The 20094-nt window shown below is 42.5% G+C and overlaps 1 protein-coding gene across 1 annotated transcript in view; it reads right to left on the bottom strand.

Annotated features, from left to right (window-relative positions):
• Positions 1 to 20094, bottom strand: part of SCN4A (sodium voltage-gated channel alpha subunit 4) — a 67554-nt gene that overhangs the window by 11246 nt on the left and 36214 nt on the right. The window contains exons 14-25 of the mRNA XM_018560831.1: positions 18678 to 19034; positions 15197 to 15643; positions 14666 to 14789; positions 13318 to 13472; positions 11887 to 12060; positions 10204 to 10326; positions 8845 to 9123; positions 8632 to 8685; positions 7532 to 7669; positions 6643 to 6747; positions 6183 to 6453; positions 989 to 2133 (exon numbers count right to left, since the gene is read on the bottom strand). Of these exons, the coding sequence (XP_018416333.1) occupies positions 989 to 2133; positions 6183 to 6453; positions 6643 to 6747; positions 7532 to 7669; positions 8632 to 8685; positions 8845 to 9123; positions 10204 to 10326; positions 11887 to 12060; positions 13318 to 13472; positions 14666 to 14789; positions 15197 to 15643; positions 18678 to 19034 (3372 nt within the window). The remainder of the gene's footprint in view (positions 1 to 988; positions 2134 to 6182; positions 6454 to 6642; positions 6748 to 7531; positions 7670 to 8631; positions 8686 to 8844; positions 9124 to 10203; positions 10327 to 11886; positions 12061 to 13317; positions 13473 to 14665; positions 14790 to 15196; positions 15644 to 18677; positions 19035 to 20094) is intronic.

Here is a 20094-nt window from a genome sequence, read left to right as displayed (position 1 = left end):
AACCGCACGTTTTTTTCCCCCCCCCCCCCCCCCCCCTGGAAATGTCGGATTTAACATCACTTTTGGTGACATTGGTGAGGACAGTTAGAAAGAGTCAATCTGCCTAACAGAGACACAGACAGCAATAAAAAAAAGAACCTGACAGTGATACTAACCCCTCACTACTCTATCCAAATAAATAGTTTTGCCTTCCAAATAAATAGTTTTGCCTTCCAAATAAATAGTTTTGCCTTTCATTATACTTTAAGCACATCACTTTTCCAGCCATGCAAGTGAGGCCTCCAAACAAGAAGCCATATCTGTCCAGAAAGCAGCACTCCATCAGCCGATCAGAACACCATAGAGAGCTCTGCTTGGTTTCCACAGAAATCCCAACACAAACACCACCAGGCCTTAACGCTAAGTCATGCGCTGAGAACTCACATTGTTTCCACAGTATGATACCACCTTGAGGGCTAATTACTGCAAGAATGGAAAGAAGACACAGCTCAGCAATGCAAAGTAAGGTGCTTCCTTTATCAATGCACTTTGTTTTATCTATAAGCTGGCAGGTATCGTGGACCAAAACACAAGTCTACATGTGTTGCATGAACAGTAGAGGCCATTTTTAATGTTATTTATAAAACACCAGTGAAAGACAAGGAACCTGCCAGCAGTTTTCACTGCAGAGGGGGGGGGGGGGGGGGGGCAGTGAGCATTCATTAACTCACTGCCTGAGTTCAGTAGGCTTCACAGGACAATTGTTAAAGGAACATCACCAGTAAACATCTCCTTTCTAAGTTGGAACTCACTGGTTTGTTGCTCCACCCCCTAATTACTGTTAGTAGAAGGAGCTTGGTACTTAGAGATACGACTATAGCAGACACCCGTCTCCAAGACCTTCTAAAGGATCTCTCTCTCTCTGAATCATTTTAGTAATTCATTAGCCGCATTAATTTCTAATCACGCACAATTTGCGAATTTCCCTTTAAATGTAGGACTCCCTTACATCATCTCCACTGCTGCGTGAATATCTGTTTGTAGAGTGTGGCTGTGGAAATGCACTACCATTGGTTCCTTCTTCTAGATATTGGCCGTACGCAGAATTTATCCTTTCTACCACCAGTCCTTCTTTCTCTGGAGCATCTTCAGCTACAGAGTCAAAATCTTGGCTATGGCGGTAAACATAGGAAGCTTGTTTCACAGAGCGTTTGAGGAGGTGCCTTCTGAAAGCTCTCTGGATTTTGATGGCACAGACTTCCTCTTGCTTTCTCTTCAATGTGGTGGTGATGGGTTCGTATGACACTTTGGAGGGGTTTGCTGCCATAAACTTTTCTTCCATTGAGGCTTTTAGAGCATCCATTTCCCCAGAGTCTCCTAAGACTTCTTTAGTAAGTGCAAACAAGATATCTAAGCAGTGAATCTTATCTCCATTTACCATGGGCAAATCCAGGGTGACCAGTTTAATCTTGTTGGGTTTAGGGATTCGTAAAGGATCTTGTAGGGTATCTACAAAGTCTGACATCCGGCTGTATTCAACAAACTGTGTTGCACCGGGATCAAACTTCTCCCACGTTTCATAGAACATCTCAAAATCGTCTTCACATAAAGGTTCACTGCTCTCCTCTGTGGCTACGTTAAAGTTCTCCAAGATGATGGCAATGTACATATTGACAACAATCAAAAATGAAATGATGATATAGCTGCAGAAGAAAAGAATGCCCATTGAGGGGTTTCCACAGTTGCCAGTCACCGCAGTCCCAGGATTCTCCAAATGAGGATCACAGTCAGGAGGGCTGCTATTTAGAATTGGGTTCAAAAGCCCATCCCATCCAGCCGAGGTAGTTATCTCGAACAAGCAAATCATGCTATTGCCAAATGTCTCGAAATTAAATATATCATCAATGCCGGATTCCTTCTTTACGTAAGCGAAGTTGGACATCCCAAATATGGAGTAGATAAACATGACTAAGAAGAGCAGCAGCCCAATGTTGAAAAGGGCCGGGAGAGACATCATCAGGGCAAACAGCAAAGTTCGAATCCCTTTGGCTCCTTTAATAAGTCGAAGAACTCTTCCAATTCTGGCAAGCCGGATAACTCTGAACAGTGTTGGTGAAACAAAGTACTCTGCAATCAGGTCTGACAGGACAATACCTAGAAAGGAAAAACAAATTCTGGTTACTCATCCATTAACAACTGTGTAAATATCTGGATGATGACAATTGCACGGTGTTTGCCATCTTTGCTCACAAATATCACAAAAGGATGCAGGAGCTAACACGGTCTAGACCTGGGGTGCCATTAGGTCCATCGCAATCTACCAGTCGAGTTGGGGGGGAGCCGCTGTCACAGCAACATGGCCGAGCCGTGAGCAGAGGGAGAACCGCTCGGCCAGGAACAGACAGCTGCATTCCAGTCCAGTGCCTGTGTTACGGGTGCGGGCGATCACACTGGGCGGGGGGCCTGGCTGTGGTGCCAGTGACTTCAATGCACTGCCACGCCCCTGAATGCAGGTGTTTTTTTTGTTGGTAGACCTCATTGAGCTAGTCATTTGAAAAGTAGATCCTGTTGATGACATTGAACTGCTAATACAGAACGGGCGGGGTACAGAGGTGCTGATATCTGAACACATAAAATGTAATAGAGACTGAACTACTAATTATATTTATATATACACACACACACACCTTTGTTTTATTAAGAACAATATACTTTCCTAATCTTATGGTGCAGATTCAGATGACTGGGTAATATTGTGCAGGTAATTGGACAATGGACAGAGTTGTGAGGAACTCCATATAACCCAATCCCAGAAATCCCCAGTTTTTTGCTAGTGTTTTAGGTGATGCACACCTCCTCTCTATTTAGTGGAGATGTATATTAATTTTGCATACTTTCTTTCCTGTAATACTTCAAACTAGATCGGTGTCCCAAGGCAACAGCTTTAGGAACCAAACCCAGTCCCTGCTGGAAGGAAGACATAGGAGCAGGCCTGTAATGTTGCTTCAGACACTGCATGTGGTGTTCAGCGCCCACCTTAGCACGTAATATAGCATGTTGAATAGCCACAGGGTCTATAGAGGGTCCAGGGCAATGGCATATCGGCAGCATTTGTGTGACCACGTCCCTGAAGACCCCTTCAGGGGTATGCTCATCTGAAGTTAGTGAAGCGACCACAGAGGTTGTTGCTCCCCCCTTTGTATGGACGCTGGCTGGCAGGTGTCTCAGCCCATGCCCTCCCCTGGTGGTACCCTGGTCAATGTTTTTTGTGTGCCCTTGTGTCTCCCCCTGGGTGCCTGTCCTCTGTGCCCCCTTCTCCCTGGTTAGCCGGATGCTGCAGCAACCATCTTGAGCTGCAGAAAACTATGGACCGGTTTCTCAGCCGCCGCCGCCTGCACAATGTATACAGTGACAGCCATCATGGTACACCAAGTGGCCTTGTCTAAGCAGTATCAATTTCTGCTATAATTGAGTTGCCTGGCTGCAGAGGACGCCAGCGCAGTCATCCTTCTGACTTGCTATCCGCCATGGCTAGCGCACTGATGCCTGCTGAGCAGCAGGGCCGTTACTATTTCAATCATCTTGTCTCCTAAATTGTGTGATACCATTTCAGTGCTCCTTGAGGTGCATGAGTGTCTAGGCACGCCAAAGGTTACCAGTATGTGATCCCTAAAGTACCTTACTTACACACTCCTTGGTAGAATGTGCTATATGCAGATTGTCAATATCCTGAGAAGTTATTCACCCCACTGAAGCGGTCCATGCCGCAGTATCCACTAGAGGAGGCGTTCCTCGAAAAGTGAGCAGTGCCAGGAGGTCAATCCCACAAACTTTGGCCATTGGCTGTACTTGTGAGGGATGTTCTAGCTATTAAGGATAAAAGTGGACAAGCGCCGTCAGGGTGTGTTTAAGGCTTTCTTTGTGCCTATGGGGTCTACCCTACTTGATCTATAGAGCTGGTGTGTGACAGCTGCAGTGCCACACACCAGCTCTAAGTATTGGGAACAGTATATTTTACAATTTCCTTTAATTCCCTTCCCTTGCTATCCTGGCATCTCCCGTTTGCGATAAAGGTCCCAAAATACCTTCCGGTGAAGGGACCATTATCCAGACGATGACTGAGATAGTCCAACTTGCAGTTTTCCATGCCCGGGATGTGCACTGAACAGGGCCAGGACGTCAAGTCAAGACCAGGTCCGTATTTTGCTACTTCTGGTGCCTCCCTGATGGTTGAAGTAAGCCGCTGCCGAGGTGTAACTTAATCCTGGATGGGTGACCCTGTAAACTGGGTGTGTTGAAAAGACAACAAATGTCCCTGAACTTTAGGATGTTGATTAGGAGAGAAGATTCCTATGTCAACCAGATCCCTTGATCTGAGAGGTTTCACAGGACCCATTCACAGCCTGACAGGCTTGCATCTGTCAACATCAGTAAGCTAGAAGAAGACAAGGGGCAAAACAGCTCCTCACCTCCAGCTTGCAATCCTTGGTTATGATTCTGTGGAGTTATCAGGAATGTTCCAGAACCTAGAAGGCTGCCTGACAGATGTCCCTCCACTTGAGGAAGTGGGACACCCCTTCATAATGAAGAGGGCTTGCACCTGGATTTTGTAGGCTTGGAGGGCCAGGATTTAGGACAACATTTTAAGCCTGACTGAGCTTTAAAAACCCAAGGCCGGGGAGGGACAAAAGGAACCCTTCTTGGAGGGAGCAGATGGTTTCGCCGCTAGAGTTGTATGACTTCAGTGTTAGTGGGTGGCAAAAGCAACTTCCTTGATATAAGTATCCAAGCCTTCCCCAAACAAATATGCCCCTGTAATGGGCATAAATTCAAGGCAGAGAGGTTGCACAGGTGTTGCCCAACGATCCAGGGAAAAGCGCCAAATTTTTTTTTAAAAGCGCACAGTAAACCCCCTCTGCCGCTGGAACCCCAACAGTAACCCACGGGAGAAGGGGAAGAAATGTAATGCCTGACTTGCCACCCTCAGAGCAGCACTGACTCAGCAGCATGGCCACTTAATGGGGCCATTCATCCTCCTGGTGGGCATACCCTTTGAAGAGGGCCTTCAGGGACAGGGCTTAACCATGGATCATGGCCCTGGACCTGTAAAAGCACTCTGCGGCAAATCACATGCTGCACAAAATGCTGAGGAGCGTGCCCCATGTAGGATCCAGTGATGTAAGCACATTAGGCCAGGCCAACATCATCTTTCCAGCGGGGTCCATGAAGGTTCTGCCGAGGAGAAAAACTGATTCAGATAGCTGCTGTTAGGTGCTGCAGTGGCTGTAAGCGGTTTAGGGAAACTTACAAGAAGTCTTCAGCAGCAAAGTACAAAAACAGGACATACTTCTCTCAGAGCAGACAGAAAGTACCCATCACCTAAGGGCACTAGCAGAAAAACTGAAGGCTGACAGTTGGAGGGGTTATATACAGAGCTGTCCTACAGCTTTGATTGATTTGCCGGTGTACAATCACCTGAAGATAGAGGCACACCCCATCCATGGAATTCATCCATGGAATAATTAACTACCAGAGTCTTGTGATGTATGAGAACAAAATAAACTTTATAAGAAATCCTCATTCACATCTGTAGCTGCAGACGTTTTGGAGCAATTAAACCTCAGAATTCACAGCGCAAGCACTGAAGTTGTTGAAATAGGTCCTCTGGCAGCTCAGCTCCTGTTCTGTGTTTACATTAGGGATTAGAAGGTTGAAAGGCTGCCGAGTCACTTCTGGGAGGAGCAGCTGGGTGAGCTGAGCGGCTAAATCACTACTAGAAGTGTTTCTGCTGTGAGGTACTTTGGAGGTTTAATTGCTTCAAGGTGCTTACAGCTACAGAGGTTATTGAGTTCTTGCAAATATGTGCATTTCCATAGCGTGGCAACACTTTATATGGTGCATGAATCAACAATGGAGGCCACCTTTAGAGTGCCAATATTATACAATCATTTGTTTGGTGTTACATTTTCCTCATGTTCATTCATAATTGGTTTATTTCACTTTTTTTTTCCATCACAGGTTTCCATCAACCACAAAAAAAAAAAAAATTTGTACAAGGTTTCTTTTAATGAATTGCTTTGAAACACTGGAGCAGTTACATTTGCACACATAAGGTTCGGATTAGGTTAGCAATCTAAATGTTTGTTATCAAGTGATAACCAGAGGTATATAGAGAAGGTCAGCAATGGGCGGCAAAGACTTACCAGCTACAGAAATAATGACCACTACAAAATCAAAAATATTCCATCCGACTGTGAAGAAGTACTGTCTTAGTGCAAACATTTTAAGGACACACTCGCTGGTGAAGATGACAATGAAGAACAAATTGATTTTGAAAAGTGTATTGACTTTCTCTTGACTCTGGTCATCTGTTTCCACCATCATCGTCACCATGTTGAGGCAAATCAGGATCATGATTACAATGTCGAAGGCTTGTTTGGAGATTAAATCATACAGCAGTCCTTGGACTGGGTTCTGCAAAAAAACAATTATAAAAACAAATTATAAAACGGAGTATGATAAGAAGAAAAGTTTAACTTTGAAAGATGAAGTTACTAAGTGGAATAGTGAAAAGAAGTGACAAAGTGGAATAGTGAAAAGAACAAAGTGGAATAGTGAAAAGAACAGACTTTATCAGAGAGTGTAGGTAACACTATACTTTACCTGTGGTCTAGGAATTGGTTTTACCGGCTTCTTCGATCCCAGTTTCTTCATAGCATTGTAGTATTTTTTTTGTTCTTCTGTCATAAATATATCCTTTCCTCCAAAGTATAATAGAAAATAAGATTTGTTATTTGCAGTTTCATTGTTCGTAACCCACAGAATGATCTCAGATAGCGAGTACTGGGCATAAATTGACAACAACCAGATTTCTTCCCCTGCACTATGGATGAGCAAAAGTAGAATCTGATTTTTTTTTTTTTTGCTACTGGGTAATCCAGACTGGATGAGAAAACCTGTGGGTGGCCACTGCTGACCTCCTGAAAATGCTAGTTGCTTTGTGATCACAAAGGCAATCTACCCAAAAGTGGTTTCTGCAGGACCCTGGTGACAGATCTCCCCCATTCCTCCTACACTATTGTAACAGGTCAAGTTCAGAGTGATACCTGTATGCCTATGGAGATGCCATTAGATAGAAGTGACACAGCACATCTGTACCTATGTGCAGTGGTGCTCAGTTCTGGTCACCTGTACAGAAAGTAATGAGAAAACTTCCAGTAAGGACACTTGTTCTGGGAACAACTGTCTCTTCATTTTGGAGAGATTTTTTGCTGTGTCTCCATGAGAGGAAATAAAGGAAACATTTCCCAAATGGAACACATGCCCAAAAACTGACAAGCATTCCTACCTTGTCCAACAGTGAAAACAAAAACTTTTGGTTATAAATATACTCTATAAAATCACAACTGTGCCATGTATAGGGAGAGACTCTCCCCGCCTGGAAAGCAATAAGGATCCAGCAAGGTACAAGACCCTTCCCCAGGCAATATGGTGTCTATACATGGACACATTTCCATGGCCAACATACAAGACAAGTCTTTTCAATACGTATCTTTTTCTTTTGTTGGTTGAAGTTGTCAATGATGACACCAATAAAGAGGTTCAGAGTAAAGAAAGCTCCAAAGATGATAAATATTACAAAGTACAGATACATATACAAGTTTATTTCATACTGAGGTTGATCTTCAATCTGTAAAGAAAATTAATGTTCAGATTATCCCAGTTACATAGTCTTCCACACTTTTATTTATCTTAACTTCACATTATACTCCCCTTACAACTTCCATGATTATCTCCACAGGTCCTGGAGTGGAGGTGACATAGCTACCTATATGTTCCATGCATGTAGATTTAGGCGTTTTATACCTTTGTGCTTCATTACTTCACATTTGCACACCAAGGGTCATAATTATGTGGTTGCCCCTTGGGGTTTTGTTACTACTTGTGTCAGCCCAAAGACTTCTTTCTATGCAACACGGTCATTTACCAAGGGAACATGCCTGATACAATATCTATTTCTGTTGATATCCACATCTCGTTGTTTTTATGTTTTTTGCAATGTTCAATAAGTATGCTTTGTAACACTGAAATCTCTTTCAATACAAACATTATTGAAAGGTCAAATGTATTTATTTTCAATTGCAAGGTTGCTGGAACTGACATTATGTGCAGTTCAAAGGACACTTCCCTGATCCACACATAAAATAACTAATTAAAATACACTGTCACATATTGTTACAACATCTCTATGACTACCCCTGTTTGCATGCTTCCTTCATGCAGGAGCTGCTGTGAGCTCCTAAGATTGATCCTGGTTTGGCTGGCAGTTGCAGCAATTGCACAGAGAAAAAGCAGAGCGGCCATGGTGGAGTAGAATGCCCTGAGAGTATGCCCAAAGAATTTAGAATAGATTTTTTAGGAATAGCAACCAAGGTCTTCTACTGGTTAATGACCTACCTATATAGAACAGTGTGAGGTGTCTTTCAATTAAAATTCCTAAACTGCCCAAGAGCTACCATCAGGGGGTGCAGCATGAGGTGCACAATGCACCAGTTTGACGCTGTCTTTATTAGCAATTAGCACATAAAATAGCTGCTTCTGTGTAGAAGACAGGTCCACTTTAATGTTTCACACCCTTCTGCGTTTACTCACATTTCTAGAGTCCACAGCTGCATACATGATATCCATCCAGCCTTTGAAGGTGGCCTATAGAGAGCAGAAATAATTTGATACTGAATTTCAAAGAGGATGAAGTGCTTGAGATAATATTTTCCATAGCTCCAATCCCTCATTCCCATGCCATGGATGACACAAGTGATATATACTCATGCACATCATTTCAGACTGCCTCACTGATTTCCTCACCACTTGCAGCAGGGAAAGGTATCCAAGACCCACGTTGTCAAAATTCACTTTGACGTTAACCCATCGCACTTCCTCTGTATTGTTTATAGCTAAGCAGTCCGAACGATTGTTTACCACCGAGATGTCGAATAACTCAGACGTTGTCGTGTTGATACATCGATAGTATTTTCCAGCAAACATGTTAACACCCATGATACTGAAGATGAGCCAGAAGATCAGACAAACCAGCAGTACGTTCATGATGGAAGGGATGGCCCCCAGCAGGGCATTTACCACAACCTTCAAAAAGAGAGAAACTTTTAATGACAATTTTTAAATGTTTTAACCCCCCTCTGCACAGGAAAGGGGGGAAACAGGGAAATAAAAGGCTGCTTCACACAAAATAAAGTATCTTCTGTATCACTTTTCATATCTTCCTGCAAATCCTTAATAGCCAAATAAGCAAGTATACACATTTATAAACGTCCTAGGGTGCCTTCTTTGGAATGAATGTGTCTTTAGAGGGCATTGTGCAGATTTCAGATAACAGAAGGACAATCGAACTGGACAGACCATTTATTTGCTCAATACAAATGTTGTCAGATAGCAAGGCAGGAAAAAAAGGTGAAGGTTACATTTGCAAACTTGCTTAGTTTAGTTGGTGGCCGTGTGCTTTCTGTTAAATACTTCGTAGAGATCCCTAAAAGCCCCAAACCCTGCACACTCTTATGCAAATCTTCTCCTTTTCATATGATTGAAAATTTGAGCACGCCTCCTTCTGCTCCTTAGAACGGATGATGGATGAACTCACTAGTGAAGAGTACGACAGGGCAGATAAAAACCTTTATAATAAGAGTTCTCAACACGTTTCTATGGTTAAACACCTTTGGGTTTTAGGACCTATAGAGCAGATCAAATATATAAATAAGCATTCAGGCTCCTATAGGAGTCTGCTTTTGAATGCTGTTGGTTTAGCACATTTGAAGTGTCCACAGGGTCACTCTGAAACGCTATAGCAGCTTTAAAGCTACACTAACCCTATAAACCTTTGCACATTAACAATCTCTATACAAGCTCCTCTAGATCTACCAAAGCTATATAATAAAAGCCCTACCTAAATAATCCATTCCACTTATGCAGTCAAGTCGGCTCTTGTACTGTATAGCTGGTGTTTGATGTAAAGCAGAGAGGTGTATAGCCAGCTTTAGCTTGATTAGAACTGTGATACATCTTGTAACTGTGACATTGTGAATCTAGTTTATGATTTGCTGGTATGTGACTTATATGTGGCAAATGTGCTTTTGTTATTAAACTGTAATACAAGAATCATTTGCTAGAAACTATAAAAATTACCCAAGATATTAAAACAATGTTACTTACCCTCATGCCTTCAAACCTTGATAATGCTCTTAGAGGTCGGAGGGCTCTCAGGGTTCTCAGTGATTTGATGGCTCCAAGTTCCGAGTAGCCCAACCAGTTAGCAGTTAAACTGATCAAAGACACCTGTGCACAGTACAATATTAAATCATTCAATATATCCTGACAAGGAAAATAGGAGTTTCATAGAACATTTCAACACAAAAAATAAGAAGAAGTTTTATGATTGACTCATGTTGGCATTTACCAGGGCTGTAGCTACCATGGGGCGAGTGAGGCACTCGCCTCAGGCGCAGCTGTGAGGGGGCGCAGCCAGGGCCGGCCTGGCTGTGCCCCCTCACACCTGTTGCCATGGACAAACACAGGGCGCCTGTGGCAACAGGGGCGCCAGGTGGCCAAGGTGGCCGCGGCTCAGCAGGTGGAAAAGAGGAGGTCACAGGCTCCAGCTTCTCCTTGGATCCCTGTTACTCCCCTTACACACCCCCTCAAGTATGGGCAGAGGACTCAGTGTCCTCAATCTCTTTTTCTATTTCAAAAGGGAAATGTCAGGGGTCTACTTAGACCCCCTGATTTTTCCCCATAGCCCCCCCAACAGTGAAAAAAAAGTTTGGGTGACATGAACGGAAACTAAAAATGTTTTCTTTAGTTTCGTCAAATAAAACTAATTTTTATGCTATTTTGGATTCGGCCTCCAGTGCATTATGCGCATGCGCTCCGCCATCCTGGAGGCGGGCGCATGATATCAGATACCGCACACGTCTGTTGCGGGGCACAATTTTCTGTTCTTACCTCTTAGCTAGCTACAGCTCTGGCATTTACCCTTAAATGCGTCTGTTTAATTACACACCTACACATCTGTGCGGGTGAGTGTACTCATACGCTGACTGGATGGATCCCGTCTGAGCCGGGACACCCGCACCTGTACGGTCCTGCACTTTAGGGGGGCGTATGGCCGTGTAGTCCCTTAGAGAAGGACAGGGGCTGCATACTAAATCACACGCAGCGCCTGTCCTTGCCGGGAGCTGCCCGATATGGCCCTGCACACAGCACGGAGATGTACCTGCCGGCTGATTCCGGCGTGAATGAGGCTTTAAGGATCATATGGGGCTCCTGGGATTTGTACATCTGTTTTAATGTAGGATTTGTTTTTATAAACATATATATTAGGGATCCGCCGATACCATTTTTGCCAAGTACAAGTACTGATACATTTTTGCTTATGGTCATGTGACAGTATGGTCATGTGACAGTTTTTCTAAAACAATACAGTACTAATGATATCAGGACAGTGGTTGGGCGCCAGAGCCAGGTCCCAGCTGGTGGTTCTCATGAAAATGCCAAGTATCGGCACTGGTATCTGAACATCCCTAGTTACCATTATGTTCTCCAAATAACACCACAGTCTAAACCAGAGGTAGGCAACCTCTGCACTTCAACTGTGGTGAAACTATAAATCCAATCCTACCTCTGCCTATTGGAGTCATGCATGTGGCTGTTAGAGTTTTGCAATACCTCATTGTTCCACAACAGCTGAAGTGCAAAGGTTGCCGACCCCTGCTCTGAACTATCATTACGTCTCCTCACATCCACAAGATCCTGCTAAATCTGCCATAAAACCTTTCCCTATCCTCAGAATCTGACACACTTTAATAAGGAAGCTCATCTGGAGACATGAAATGTACTTACATCAACAATAAGGAAATCCAGCCAGCACCAAGCGTTGGTGAAATAAATCTTGAAGCCATAAGCTGTCCACTTTAATAACATCTCAATCACGAAGGCGAAACTGAACACTTTATCGGCATACTCTAGTATAGTCCTTATAACCTTCCTCTGCTCAATGTAGATATCCTCGAATGCCTACAGGGAAGGCAGATAAATGGGATTTAAAGTGATCAGAGCACATTCCCCTTTATTATAATATCTCTAAGTGTATAAATTAGGCCAAAGGTTAGGATTGACCTGTTTTCAAAGCCTTCCATGACTAAGGCTTAAACCACTCTGGGAGAATTCTTACTGGAATCTGTTCAAGCTTTCCAACTGGTATTCTGTTCAAAGCCCCTCCAGGCCGCATGCGCTGGCCAACCTAGGACCTGCCCCGTCCTTCAATCACACAGAATTTCCTATGGTCGCACCGACCACGTGAATCAGGCATTTCAATTAGCTTTATTGCATAAAGATGGAAATCAGCACTCCTCCACATTGCTTGACTCTGGGACTTAATCATAGTGTTGGGTGAAATGCATCAGAGTGGGGTAAAACGCGTCAAGGACTAATAGGGTCTCTTTAAAGCCTCTCTAATAAACCATCCACAAATGAATCATAGGGAGATAACTGAATCAAGAAATGTGTTTACCTGCTTTTATTTAATAAAACATACATAACCAATCACGGTGTAAGCTCTGGCTTCCTGCATCCATCCTACACAATTACATTGAACATTATGCCAGAGATGGGCTTTAAAGTTTAGCCTGTCCCTAATCGAGCCAGATCTCCACCGGAGTACAGACTCTCTCTAGAAATAAAGGGGGAGAGCAGGCTCCAATAGCTCCTCATCACTGAACTGGAACAAGTATGCAGGTCTGGGGTTCTGGCTTTGAATTCACTTGCGGGATGCTTGTCCCAGTCTAGTGCCGATATTGAATCCATTGACAGCCAGCCATATGAGAGAAGGTGGTCAGCGATGCCAGGCACCATATTATTTTTTTTAATACAGATTTCTCTCTAAAGCATAAAATATCAACCCTGTCAGGTTTTTCTTGCTGTCTGTCTCTGCCTGGCATCCTTAATGGGACTTCCGGTATCGCTTTGGTATCGGCGAGTACCGGAAATAAATATCGGTACTCGATACTGAAAAACCGGTATCTGTGCATCCCTAGTTTTAATGTATCTTTTGCTCATAAATGATTCATGGTCTGTATAACTAAAGTTGGGGTACGGGTAAATCTTTTGCCTTCGAGTATTTTAGTGGTGAGAGGTGATCCTCTTTTTCGGTGAGAGGTGATCCTCTTTTCTGTCTCGGAAGGTTGGGAGGTATGAGGTTAGTACAAGTCCTATGTAGGATCCTCGGTCTTTTGTGTTAAGAAGTAGACCAGTTACATGCAGCTTTGCATTTACCAGGGCTCCACTGCTGAGCAGGATCATGAAGATGATAAAGGTTTCAAACCAGTTGTGCTCAACAATCTTGAAACAGGTTTTCCGAATGTTCCACCAAATTGTCCCTTTTTCGGTTTTGATATCAACGTAGAGGCACGGACATCTTTTCAAACAATCTGTTATTTATGAAAACAAAAAAACAAAATTTGACTGTGCAACAGATTTTGTCCCAATATGCGATCAAACATACAGGTACATTATTCAGAAACTACAAGTCCCAAGAGAAGCAATTTGTACAGTTCTGTGAACGCTGATGAATTATAAAAAAGGTGCAGGTTTGTTAGTTTCGCTTCTCGTTTTTCAAGAGATAATGTTCACAAACTCACTGATGCGTACTCCAAACACCTTTGCAAGCTTATCTGCAGCAAATGTGATCTACTGTAACACTTATACAGTGCATACAGCGAGTACAAAGCATTGCTAGGGAATACAGCAGACACTCATACACTTTAGTTCCCAAACCTTGGATTAATCCTCTAACACTATTTTAAAAGGGATCGTCAGTAGAGTTGGAATCCTATGGCCTATGTACCCATCTTTGCAGTAACAGAGTTACTAGAAAGAACAGTAGAACACCTTTGCCACTGATCTTTACTTTGCTGTGACATCTGACAAGGAGTGCATACTAGAGTTATTCTCCCAACCAACGCCCTGTTTGGTCTGTATCACGCTCTGCTGACAAGTCAGATGCAATGAGTGAAAACCATTCCATCTATTAATGTAAAGTTGTACTTTAATTCCCCCTTTTACCAGTAGGTGGCAGTGCTGGATACATTTGGAACCACAGCTTCCGGTTACAACCGAGCCTTTATTTATTTAATTTCATTCATTTTATTTATAAACTGATTTGGCAATATTAATTATTCTAATAATAATAAATATTTGGCAATACAAAAAAGGAATAAAAAACATTAGAATTGACATTAGCTATGTAGTTCCAAAGCAGTCCACCACTCCAAATCCCAGGCCAGCTCACATCACAATCGTATATCAGGTGCAGGCAAATAGGTGTGTCCTCACCTCCAACAAACACATCTCCAAAACAGCCGCACTCCACGGGTACATAATACTACCCATCATGTTTAGGCCCAGAGGAAGGGGGAAGTCTCTATACCTCTGAAACACATTGGCTGTTGTTTATGAACCTATTCCATTATTAAATGATTTTGAACTCTTTCTGTCTTGTTTGGTGCCCTCATTGGACTGTATTTTAGCATATATCTCAAGTTCAGGACAGCTAATGCAACTTAAATGCCATGTTTCTGCATTCCAGCCCATTGGTTAATATCATTATTCATTTTCCATATACCTTCTGTAAAGCATTCCTGTGGACCTTCTTCTTCTTTATGCTCCAAGGCCTCTTCCTCTTCGTCGGGCTCAGGAGGCTTATAATCTATTGTGCTGCACAGTGATGAACCATCAAAAAACTTCGGCTATAGCAAAATACAGGTACATTAAAGATATAAGTGGTCATTAATCACCTAATGAACTCTAAAGTACTTCTATTTTTAACAATATGGGGGTGGGGTTAAAAAAACACCTATAATAAAATGTATTACTTGTACATACTTGCAGAATAAACAGAACCAGTCGTAGCTATTTTGCCTTTCCCTACCACAGACGTACTAACTTTAAAATAAACTTTTGTGACATTAGGTAAAAAGCCAAGACTGTTTTGAAAAAAAAATGTGTATCACCAGGTATGGCCACAAAGTGAAGATCTCGGGACTGGGACTGCAGATATTAACACCCACTAGGAAACCACTCTGAGGAAGGAAATTTGGGTGGTGGTGGGGGATAGGGTTATATAAAGGAAAGCAAATAGAGCAAAGGGTCATACCTTTGGTTGTATGGTCATTTCCTCAATCTCTGACTGAGTGCTGAGCTCATCTGTGTCAGGAATATCCATGTCAGACTCTTCAGAAGCAATGGGTACCTCTATCCTGTAATGTGGGTTGTTAATCAGATTGATATGGTCAAGCTCAGTCATAATATAACGTGGTTTTTTCACTAAACCATCAGCAACCTGGCTTCCAGGCTTGGGCTCTTCATTCGTCTCAACATGATTTAAAGCAATGCTTTCCTTGTTAACTTCTTCGTTCTCCGGCTCATCCTTTTTCTTCCTAAAGTGCAGTATGGAAAGAGCAGTTTTCTTTACAAAGTCTATTCCTCTGGTGATTCTCCCAATGGCGATCTGTAGGTTATTCATTTCTCCATCGTCATCAGAAGCAGACAGGTTGTCAGCACTGAAGGAGCTCAGCAACAAGGCTAAGAAGAGGTTAAGCACCTACACAATGGTATAAGGTTTAGATATCATATGATGTTATTGGCACTATGGTTATACAGTGTATACCAACATCTAGTGAGACCAGTGCACTAGTCAGTAATGGACATCCAGCTATTATATATTCATGTATGAGACCTAGGCATGTGAAAAGCAAGATGCCATACAAATCCAACCAATCAAATGTTTTATTCCAACTCATATCACAATACTACAAACACGACTGGAAATAATTTGCTTAGAAGTATCAGTAACCTTTTTTTTAAAGGAGGAGCAAAAACACCACAATTTAGCAGGAGGTGATACTGTGGGTGAAATCTGGAATGCCCATTCATCTGCACATGTGATAACCTCTCAACATCCAGTCCTCAGCCCATGTGTATTAACTCCTCAGTGCTCAGCCCCTAGACCTGTATGTTAACATATCAGCACCAGGTGCCCAAGGAATGTAGAGTAACCCCTCAGCACTCAGTACCTAATGTGTTTTAACCTCTCAGCACCTATTCTTATGCTTATGTGCATTGATCTCTCAGCAGCCAGTCCGCAGCACGTGTTCGGTGGTCAGTTTCATCTCCACTGAACTGACTGTGGTCCAGTGGGATTCTCAGATCCACTGCCCATCTCCTGTTTAAACAACCCCCAGCAACAAAGCCATGCCCCATCTGCCATGCCACATTCCCAGTACTTCCTCCACTGTTCCTGGACTTCATAACAAAGTCTTTGCTAATAACTTGATTTGGTGTCTCCAATTCCACTGATACAATCCTGTTTCAGTGTCCTCCACACTACCTACACAGTCCACAATGCTACTGCATATATGCCCCCCTGTCCTACCCTCCGCACTCTCTCAAGCTTATATTGTCTACCATCACACAATCTGCAATTGGCTTCTTGACATACTGCCCGCTCTCATACCCCTTTGTACTACTCTCCTGCATTTACTGCATGTTGTCATACCCTCCACACTCCTCTCCTGTATTTACTGTCCGCTGTAATGCCCTCTACAGTCCTCTCCTGCAATTACTGCTCACTCTCATACCGTCCACACTCCTGTCTTGAAATTACTACCCATGGTCATACCCTCCTCTCCTGAATTTACTGCCCCTTAAGACACTTCTTTAGCATGTTTTTTATAACCCAAAACTTTCCTATTCTAGAAGGAGCACACGTTTGCCAATCAGATTAGAATTTTTAATCATAAATTTCTCCCTGGGAATCTGCTTGATTATTATGGTTTATGTAGTTCCTTGTGTCTCAGTATTCTCACCAAATCTTAGTAGTACTATTCTATGTATCTGTTCTGTCATCACATTTGTAGCACTTCAATTTCACAGATAAACATATCCAATGAACCCTCGCTATCAGGAATATCCAATGAACACTCGCTATCAGGAATAAATCAGAGATGCTGAAGATTGCCTTCTTTATTCCCGGGATTTTTGGAATGACAACATGCTTTGTAATACTTTTCCGACTTCAGGGACCAGTTCACAACAGTCCCCGTTTCCCAAAGGCGCTCATAGTTTAAATGTCTCTACAAACTACTTCCCATTTGTATTTATCAGGAAATTCAGACATGGAGAGGAAATACAAAACAAACAGAGCCAACGACCCAAACGAACTGCAAACCCAGGACCCTAAAACGCGTATTCAATGTGCTACCCATTACAATCTGTTTGCACCGCTATGAAATATGATGAATACAAAACGGTCATAGAATACAAATTATTATCGTGTGTGTCCCTCAGACTGGCGTTGCTGACACAGCATTTACAATGTGCCAGAAGCAAATCTCAGACTAGTCGATTAATATTCTAGACGGGCCTTCACTGTGGCTTGTGAGATTTAAATAGAATGTTTGCATGTATATCTTGTCTCACTGTAAGTGTAATATTTCTATTATATACCCCATACACTTACCCCCCTATGTTTCTATTTTTCAAACAAGCTGGATTACCTTGCTACTTGAGTTGCTTCCCTTAAGTCCTGTTATAACTAAAGTGACTCTCAGGAGGAAATGTCTCAGGGCTTAGGACAGTGCCCAGCTATGAGCTGTCACACTGCCAGAGTTAGAAGTGACCCCTCTGACCACCTCATGCTTGTTACTGCCGAAGAAAGAGAGCCATCACAGCTAGAATTTGTACAATTGGGGTCTCTTGGCCTACCACATAGCTGTAAATTCCAATTAAAATAAACTTATACTATATGCATTAACATGACTGGATCCCCCACTCTCATAGTTCTTACCTATATTATAGAAGATAACTCACGCCAGCATTTCTCATAATACTAGTCACAGTACAACAGTGCTGGTCAGCTTTCTTGATATAGGGGGCCGTAAGCGTAGCCCCTGACATTGCCAAGGGGCCACGCATAATGTTCAGTAAAATGCAATGTGAAAGCTGTCAGAGACATGCAACAGCAGATGGTCAAAGGCTAAATCTCATGTTGAAATCTGAAAGACTTGTACTCATGTCAGAATTCCTCGAGAAACAAAAGAGGCAATGATTGGGATTTGAAAGGTCATCCAACTGGTAAATTTTCGATCCTGAATTTTGATGAAATACTTATGTTTAGTTTTACCTGTCAAAGTACTTGTAATTCTGTCCAGATGATCTTTTCATTTACACAATTCTGCTACACTGCAAAGGAAGGATGGTAACACTGCCTTCTTGGCTCAGTTTTACTGCTTTTTGCATCACCTCCCTGCTAATTGGACAGAGGTGATGATCTTGATTCATTGTCCAGTAAGTCAGCTTCAGGAATTGCTGAATCAGGAAATAGGAATGTCATCTGCTAGGGTGTGCAATGCAGTCATGGCCTGTCAAATCACAAATTTAGCTGTACAGAATTACAACTTTGCTAGCAGTTGATACAACAAACATTTACACATTTCAAAATGAGTATTTAGCTATTTGACTGTCATCCAACTTAAAGTACATATGGCTATTTGCAAATTGACAAATACAATTATTGCAGATAAAACAACAGCTGAATTGATTTAGTCAAAAGGCAATCCGAAAAGAAAAAAACTCACCACTAAATTTCCTATCACCATGACCATCATGAATACCACCAGGCACATAGCTTGCCCCGCCACCTCCATACAGTCCCACATGGTCTCGATCCACTCTCCACAAAGGATCCGGAAGACAATGAGGAAAGAGTGGAAGAAGTCATGCATGTGCCACCGGGGAAGAACACAGTCTGAATTGATCTTACAAACACACTCCTTATAGCTTTTCCCAAATAGCTGCATTCCCACCACTGCAAAGATGAAGACGATAATGGCCAGGACAAGAGTGAGATTCCCAAGGGCGCCCACCGAGTTGCCAATAATCTTGATAAGCATGTTCAGCGTAGGCCAAGACTTGGCAAGTTTGAAGACCCTGAGCTGGAAAGAAAGAACACAAGATTAAACTCAAAATTCCACACATGTGCAACTGAGTGGAAGACAACACTAAAGACTGAAGCTTCATCACCAAAACTGTAGACCACTTCAGAGTGTTCTTGGAACTAGGATATGAAGATGCCACACATGGTTATCTCCAACCCTATAACTCATATCACTTATCCAGTACAACATAGAACTACCTCGGGAGCTTTGGCAAGTTCAATGATCTTTCTGCGTGCTAATGTTTGAAATAACTGAAGCAGAGCTGGGTAGTATGTGTACTCATTTTAAAGTTAATGCTAAAGTGCAGGTATAAAACACTGATTATTGTACGGTACAGTTACTGTACATATTTATTAAAACATTTTTTAATTGCAATTAGTGTAAATACAAGAATCTAACTCATGTAGTACTATAAACCAACAATTTAGGAAACAAATCAGGTGTCCTGCATACAAATATACTGACAATGAATAGGCAAAAAAGGTCTACTGAGATATTCAGTCAATCAATTTTAGATAATTCCTCCTAAAATGTATTCTCTAAAGGCCAGGGGTAGACATCCTTGGCATTCCTTGGCGTGATGGACTACAAATCTCACGTTTATTTGACTAACTTGTATTGAGATTTTGTATTTATACTAATTGCAATTGAAAATAAACTAAACAGGAGCAAGCTTGGAGCGGTGGCTACTTTACAACACACACAGGGACCATGGGTTACAAAAGTAGCCCCCCTCCAGAAGGAAGAACAGCGTCAGCAGAGATGATTGGAGGATCTGCAGCCGAGTGATACACACAAAAAAACATTCACAAATGTATCTTATAAGATTTAACTCCTGAGTTTAGTGTCACTCTAATTATGGATGTCCCGATACCACTTTAAGACAAAGTACAAGTACTTGCCCTCATGTACTTGCCAATACCAATACTTTCTTAAAAAGGGACATGTGACTTTTTTCTAAAACAACACAAACTGATGATTTTAGGGCACTTTCTCACCAGGGCTAAACACAGATGTCTGCAGACCACAATACATGATTCCCCCCCCCCACCCCACA

The sequence above is a fragment of the Nanorana parkeri genome, unplaced genomic scaffold, assembly GCF_000935625.1.
Source record: "Nanorana parkeri isolate BGI_ZX_2015 unplaced genomic scaffold, ASM93562v1 scaffold480, whole genome shotgun sequence".
NCBI classification, from domain to species: Eukaryota; Metazoa; Chordata; class Amphibia; order Anura; family Dicroglossidae; genus Nanorana; species Nanorana parkeri.
The sequence above is the reverse complement of the archived record's forward strand: the minus strand, read 5'-3'. Positions and strand labels throughout refer to the sequence as shown.